Genomic DNA, 8,250 nt, shown 5'->3' on the forward strand with positions numbered 1-8,250 from the left:
CCCCCTATGGGTCCCATTGTCCTCTACGGGTCCCATCGCCCCCCTATGGCCCCCATTGCCCCCTATGGGTCCCATTGTCCTCTATGGGTCCCATCACCCCCCATGGCCCCCATTGCCCCCTATGGGTCCCATTGTCCTCTATGGGTCCCATCGCCCCCCATTGCCCCCTATGGGTCCCGCTCCATCCGCATCCACTTTATTCTCACGCCTCATTGGCTCCAGGGGCTGGAGGGGGGGGGGGCGGGGCTTAAGGGGGAAGGGGGCGGGGTTACGGTTGGGAGGGGGGGCGTGGCTACGCGCAGTCAGGGGGCGTGTCCGTGCGTGATGACGTCATCGCTCAGTAGGCGTGGTTGGAGATGAAGAGGGACTCGCTGGCGGCGGCGCCCGCGGTGCCCGAGGGGGTGTAGAGGCCGCGGCAGGCCTGGGAGTTAGCCTGGAATGACATGGGATAACATGGGATAACATACATGGGATAACATGGGATAACATGGGATAACATACATGGGATAACATGGGATAACATGGGATAACATACATGGGATGTAACATGGGATAACATACATGGGATAACATACATGGGATGGGATAACATACATGGGATAACATACATGGGATGTAACATGGGATAACATACATGGGATAACATACATGGGATGGGATAACATACATGGGATAACATACATGGGATAACATACATGGGATGTAACATGGGATGTAACATGGGATGTAACATGGGATAACATACATGGGATAACATGGGATAACATGGGATGTAACATGGGATAACATACATGGGATAACATGGGATAACATGGGGATAACATGGGATGTAACATGGGATGTAACATGGGATAACATGGGATAACATACATGGGATGTAACATGGGATGTAACATGGGATAACATGGGATAACATGGGATAACATACATGGGATAACATGGGATAACATACATGGGATGTAACATGGGATGTAACATGGGATAACATGGGATAACATGGGATAACATGGGATAACATACATGGGATGCAACATGGGATGCAACATGGGATGCAACATGGGATGCAACATGGGATGCAACATGGGATGCAACATGGGATGCAACATGGGATGCAACATGGGATGCAACATGGGATGCAACATGGGATGCAACATGGGATGCAACATGGGATGCAACATGGGGTATAACATGGGATGCAACATGGGATGCAACATGGGATGCAACATGGGATGTAACATGGGATGTAACTTGGGATATAACATGGGATGTAACTTGGGATGTAACTTGGGATATAACATGGGATGTAACATGGGATGTAACTTGGGATGTAACTTGGGATGTAACTTGGGATGTAACTTGGGATGTAACTTGGGATAACAGGATAATATGGAATAACACAATAACATGGGAATAACACAGGATAAGAGGAAATAACATGGGGATAAACATGGAATAACAAGGAATAACAGAGAATAAGAGGGAATAACATGGGGATAACATGGAATATCACAGAATAACATGGGAATAACACAGAATAACAGGGAATAACACGGGGATAACAGGGAATAACATGGGAATAACATAGAATAAGAGGGAATAACATGGGAATAACACAGAATAACATGGGAATAACAGGGAATAACATGGGGATAACATGGGAATAACACAGAATAAGAAGGAATAACATGGGGATAACATGGACTAACACGGAATAACACAGAATAACATGGGAATAACACGGAATAAGAGGGAATAACATGGGGATAACACAGAATAACACAGAATAACTGGGAATAACATGGAATAACAAAGAATAACATGGGGATAACAGGGAATAACATGTGAATAACACAGAATAAGAGGGAATAACATGGAATAACATGGGGATAACAGGGAATAACACAGAATAACCGGGAAGAACATGGGATAACATGGGAGTAACACAGAATAACAGGGAATAACATGGAATAACATGGAATAACATGGGAATAACACAGAATAACATGGGGATAACACAGAATAACAGGGAATAACATGGGGATAACACAGAATGACAGAGAATAACGGGAATAACACAGAATAACAGGGAATAACATGGGGATAACACGGAATAACAGGGAATAACATGGGGATAACACAGAAGAACAGGGAATAACATGGGGATAACATGGACTAACATGGAATAGCACAGAATAACACAGGAATAACACAGAATAACATGGGGATAACACAGAAGAACAGGGAATAACATAGGGATAACATGGACTAACATGGAATAACACAGAATAACATGGGAATAACACAGAATAACAGGGAATAACATGGGGATAACACAGAAGAACAGGGAATAACATAGGGATAACATGGACTAACATGGAATAACACAGAATAACATGGGAATAACACAGAATAACAGGGAATAACATGGGGATAACACAGAAGAACAGGGAATAACATGGGGATAACATGGACTAACATGGAATAACACAGAATAACATGGGAATAACACAGAATAACAGGGAACAACACGGAAATAACACCGAATAACATGGGAATAACACGGAATAACACATGCTAACACGCGAATACCCCACGTTAACCCCCCCGCCCCACACCGTGGCACGTACCAGGGCCCTCTTGACGTACTCCTCCTGGGCCGCCTTGGTGTTGTCCTTCTTGCCCGCCCAGGCCTTGAGGGCCGAGGCCTGCAGGGCCCGTCCATAGGAGAAGGTGAGGGCCCAGGGCCGGGCCAGAGCGCAGCGGTTGATGGCGTTCAGGTTGAGGGAGGCCTCCTCCTCGCTCTGGCCCCCCGACAGGAACGTGATCCCTAGGGATATGGGGAGATATGGGGTTATATGGGGAGATATGGGGAGATATAGGGAGATATGGGGTTATGGGGGTATAGGGATATTGATGGCGTTCAGGTTGAGGGAGGCCTCCTCCTCGCTCTGGCCCCCCGACAGGAACGTGATCCCTAGGGATATGGGGAGATAGGGGGAGATATGGGGAGATATGGGGTTATGTGGGGAGATATGGGGTTATGGGGGTATAGGGATATTGATGGCGTTCAGGTTGAGGGAGGCCTCCTCCTCGCTCTGGCCCCCCGACAGGAACGTGATCCCTAGGGATATGGGGAGATATAGGGAGATATGGGGAGATAGAGGGACATATGGGGAGATAGAGGGAGATATGGGGTTATGGGGGTATAGGGATATTGATGGCGTTCAGGTTGAGGGAGGCCTCCTCCTCACTCTGGCCCCCCGACAGGAACGTGATCCCTAGGGATATAGGGCTATAGAGACATATAGGGCTATGGATATAACGCTAAGGATACAGGAATGGGGACGAGGATATAGGGATAGGGAGAGACAAGGAGACAGGGATATACATATAGGGGTATGAATATAGGGATGGGGACACGGATATAGGGACATGGGGACATGGATATAGGGACATAGCGATGGGGACATGGATATAGGGACATGAGGACATGGATATAGGGACATGGGGATAGGGACATGGATATAGGGACATGGGGATGGGGACATGGATACAGGGACATGGGGATGGGGACATGGATACAGGGACATGGGGATGGGGACATGGATACAGGGACATGGGGACATGGATATGGGGACATGGGGACATGGATATGGGGACATGGGGATGGGGACATGGATATGGGGGCATGGGGATGGGGACATGGGGACACGGATATAGGGACATGGGGATGGGGACATGGATATAGAGAAATGGGGATAGGGACATGGATATAGGGACACAGATATAGGGACATGGATATAGGGACATGGGGATGGGGACATGGATACAGGGACATGGGGATGGGGACATGGATACAGGGACATGGGGACATGGATATAGGGACATGGGGACATGGATATGGGGACATGGGGACATGGATATGGGGACATGGGGATGGGGACATGGATATGGGGGCATGGGGATGGGGACATGGGGACACGGATATAGGGACATGGGGATGGGGACATGGATATAGAGAAATGGGGATAGGGACATGGATATAGGGACACAGATATAGGGACATGGGGATGGGAACATGGATATAGGGACATGGGGATGGGGACATGGATATAGGGACACGGATATAGGGACATGGGGACAGGGCCATCGGGATATAGGGACAGGGGGATGGGGACATGGATATAGGGACACAGATATAGGGACACGGGGATGGGGACATGGATATAGGGACACAGATACAGGGACACAGGGATGGGGACACGGATATAGGGACACAGATATAGGGACAAGGGGATGGGGACATGGATATAGGGACACAGATATAGGGACACGGGGATGGGGACAGGGCCATAGGGATATAGGGACATGGGGATGGGGACATGGATATAGGGACACGGGGATGGGGACGCGGCCATAGGGATATAGGGACATGGGGATGGGGACACGGAGATAGGGATATGGGGATGGGGCCATGGGGACATGGATATAGGGCCGTGGGGACGGGGCCATGGGGACATGGATATAGGGACACGGGGATGGGGACATGGATATAGGGCCATGGATATAGGGCCATGGGGACATGGGGCCATGGGGATATGGGGCCATGGGGATGGGGCCATGGGGATGGGGCCATGGGGATGGGGCCATGGGGACACGGATATAGGGCCATGGATATAGGGCCATGGGGATGGGGCCATGGGGATATGGGGCCATGGGGATGGGTCCATGGGGATACGGGGCCGTGGGGCCATGGATATAGGGCCACGGGGACGGGTCCATGGGGATACGGGGCCGTGGGGCCATGGATATAGGGCCACGGGGACGGGTCCATGGGGATACGGGGCCGTGGGGCCATGGATATAGGGCCACGGGGACGGGGTCCATGGGGATATAGGGCCACGGGGACGGGGCCATGTGGCCATGGATATAGGGCCACGGGGACGGGGTCCATGGGGATATAGGGCCACGGGGATGGGTCCATGGGGATACGGGGCCGTGGGGCTGCAGCGCCGTGTGGGGCACGGACCGGGCACGGCGGGGGGCACGGTGCGGCGCAGCGCGGTGACGGTGGCCATGGCGATCTCGTCGGGGCTGTATTTGGTGGGGCAGGCGTGGCCGGGGGTCACCATGTTGGGTTTGAGCAGGGTCCCCTCCAGGTACACGTGGTGGTCGCTCAGAGCCTTGTACACTGCGGCCAGCACCTATGGGGGGGGCAGAGATATGGGGCGGGGGGGGTTATGGGGTGAGGGACCCCCCCCCAGTGGGGACACAGGGTTAGGGACCCCCCCAAATGGGACACAATGGGGGGACATGGGGTGAGGGAACCCACCCCAATGGGGACACAGGGTTAGGGATCCCCCCAATGGGACACAATGAGGGGTTATGGGGTGAGGGAACCTCCCCCAATGGGGACACAGGGTTAGGGACCCCCCCAATGGGACTCAATGGGGACACAGGGACCCCCTCAATGGGGACACAGGGACTCCCCCCCCAGAGAGACTCAATGGGGGCACAGGGACCCCCCCCAAAGGGACACAATGGGGGCACAGGGACCCCCCCCCCAAAGGGACTCAATGGGGACACAGGGACCCCCTCAATGGGGGCACAGGGACCCCCCCAAATGGGACACAATGGGGGCACAGGGACCCCCTCAATGGGGACACAGGGACCCCCCCCAAAGGGACTCAATGGGGATGGATAGGGGACAGGGATAGGGACCCCCCCAAAGGGAAACAATGGGGGCACAGGGACCCCCCCAAATGGGACTCAATGGGAACACAGGGACCCCCCCCCCCCAAATGGGACTCAATGGGGACACAGGGACCCCCCAAAGGAACACAATAGGGACACAGGGACCCCCCCCCCCAAAGGGACTCAATGGGGACACAGGGACCCCCCCCCCAAAGGGACTCAATGGGGACACAGGGACCCCCCCCCAAAAGGGACTCAATGGGGACACAAGGACCCCCCCAATGGGACACAATGGGAACACAGGGACCCCACAAATGGGACTCAATGGGGACACAGGGACCCCCCACAAAGGGACTCAATGGGGACACAGGGACCCCCCCCCAAATGGGACTCAATGGGGGCACAGGGACCCCCCAAAGGGACTCAATGGGGGCACAGGGACCCCCTCAATGGGGACACAGGGACCCCCCCCAAAAGGGACACAATGGGGACACAGGGACCCCCCCCAAAAGGGACACAATGGGGACACAGGGACCCCCTCAATGGGGACACAGGGACCCCCCCAAATGGGACACAATGGGGACACAGGGACCCCCTCAATGGGGACACAGGGACCCCCCCCGCCCCCAAAGGGACTCAATGGGGTGCCCCCATAGGGGCCGGCCCCCCACCTTCTCAGTGACGTATTGGCAGTGCTTGAGGTCGTGGTTCCCATCGGGCAGGATCTCGGGCTCCACGATGGGGACGATGCCGTTCTATGGGGAGCAGGATGTGTACCCACATCCCCATGGCAACCTCCATGTGGTCCATGGGCCCATGGGTCCCGCACCCCTTCCATGGCCCCATGGGTCCTGCACCCCTTCCATGGCCCCATGTCCCCCTCCATGCCCCATCCCCATAGATCCTGCACCCCTCAGACACCCCCATCCCCATAGATCCTGCACCCCTCAGACACCCCAATCCCCATAGATCCTGCACCCCTTCGACACCCCCATCCCCATAGATCCTGCATCCCTTCCATGCCCCCATCCCCATAGATCCTGCACCCCTTCGACACCCCCATCCCCATAGATCCTGCATCCCTTCCATGTCCCTATGGATCGTGCATCCCTTCCATGGCCCCATAGATCCTGCATCCCTTCCATGGCCCCATGTCCCCCTCCATGTCCCCATCCCCATAGATCCTGCATCCCTTCCATGTCCCCATGTCCCCATCCCCATAGATCCTGCATCCCTTCCATGTCCCTATGGATCGTGCATCCCTTCCATGGCCCCATAGATCCTGCATCCCTTCCATGGCCCCATGTCCCCCTCCATGTCCCCATCCCCATAGATCCTGCATCCCTTCCATGTCCCCATGTCCCCATCCCCATAGATCCTGCATCCCTTCCATGGCCCCATAGATCCTGCATCCCTTCCATGTCCCCATGCCCCCATCCCCATAGATCCTGCATCCCTTCCATAGCCCCATAGATCCTGTATCCCTTCCATGTCCCTATGGATCGTGCATCCCTTCCATGTCCCCATAGATCCTGCACCCCTTCCATGTCCCCATGTCCCCATCCCCATAGATCCTGCATCCCTTCCATAGCCCCATAGATCCTGCATCCCTTCCATAGCCCCATAGATCCTGCATCCCTTCCATAGCCCCATAGATCCTGCATCCCTTCCATAGCCCCATAGATCCTGCATCCCTTCCATAGCCCCATAGATCCTGCATCCCTTCCATGTCCCTATGGATCGTCCATCCCTTCCATGTCCCCATGCCCCCATCCCCACAGACCCTGCATCCCTCACACCCCCCCATCCCCACAGACCCTGCATCCCTTCGACACCCCCCCATCCCCACACCACCCCACAACCGCTATGGGTCGGAGCGGGAGGGCCGTTACCTGCTGGCAGATGCTGGCGTAGCGTGCCAGGACGTTGGCGTTCTCCATGATGGCCAAGGGGGTCGGGGTGCCCTCGGAGATCTTGAGCACGCAGCGCCACTTGGCGAAGTCAGCGCCGTCCTTCTTGTACTGGGCACAGCGCTCCATGAGCCCATCCAGGCCTGGGGTAAAGGGGGAACAGCAGGGATGGGGGGGATCAGTGGGGCTGGGTGGGGGGCAGCAGGGATGGGGGGATCAGTGGGGCTGGGTGGGGGGCAGCAGGGATGGGGGGATCAGTGGGGCTGGGTGGGGGGCAGCAGGGATGGGGGGATCTGTGGGGCTGGGTGGGGGGCAGCAGGGATGGGGGGATCTGTGGGGCTTGGGCGGGGAAACAGGGATGGGGGCATGGGGGGGATCAGGGATGGGGGGATCAGTGGGGCTGGGTGGGGGGCAGCAGGGATGGGGGCATCAGTGGGGCTTGGGGGGAGCAGGGATGGGGGTATCAGTGGGGCTTGGGGGGGGATGAGGGATGGGGGTATCAGTGGGGCTGGGTGGGGGGCAGCAGGGATGGGGGCAGCAGGGATGGGGGGATCAGTGGGGTTTGGGGGGGATGAGGGATGGGGGCATCAGTGCGGCTTGGGGGGGGAAACAGGGATGGGGGCATCAGTGGGGCTTGGGGGGGATG

At 55.8% G+C, this 8,250-nt stretch overlaps 1 protein-coding gene across 1 annotated transcript; it reads right to left on the reverse strand.

Annotated features, from left to right (window-relative positions):
• Positions 1 to 282: 282 nt before the first annotated feature.
• LOC134155493 (fructose-bisphosphate aldolase A) lies at positions 283 to 7,763 on the reverse strand. The gene is made up of 5 exons (XM_062602757.1): positions 7,587 to 7,763; positions 6,366 to 6,449; positions 5,030 to 5,204; positions 2,628 to 2,827; positions 283 to 433 (listed from the first exon to the last, which is right to left on the reverse strand). Exons 1-5 carry the CDS (start codon positions 7,731 to 7,733, stop codon positions 338 to 340), a joined length of 702 nt encoding a protein of 233 aa, XP_062458741.1. The 5' UTR covers positions 7,734 to 7,763; the 3' UTR covers positions 283 to 337.
• Positions 7,764 to 8,250: the final 487 nt, after the last annotated feature.

This window comes from Pezoporus occidentalis, unplaced genomic scaffold, assembly GCF_034315485.1.
Source record: "Pezoporus occidentalis ecotype Australia unplaced genomic scaffold, CSIRO_AGI_Poc_V1 ctg784, whole genome shotgun sequence".
Lineage (NCBI taxonomy): Eukaryota > Metazoa > Chordata > Aves > Psittaciformes > Psittacidae > Pezoporus > Pezoporus occidentalis.

Excerpts from the sequence above, each read along its gene's own strand:
- LOC134155493 (XM_062602757.1), bottom strand. The coding sequence starts at position 7,733 with ATGGAGCGCTGTGCCCAGTACAAGAAGGACGGCGCTGACTTCGCCAAG. Across the intron at positions 6,450-7,586 it reads ACGCCAGCATCTGCCAGCAG|AACGGCATCGTCCCCATCGT; the intron begins GTAACGGCCCTC and ends TGCTCCCCATAG. Across the intron at positions 5,205-6,365 it reads GCCAATACGTCACTGAGAAG|GTGCTGGCCGCAGTGTACAA; the intron begins GTGGGGGGCCGG and ends CCCCCCCCATAG.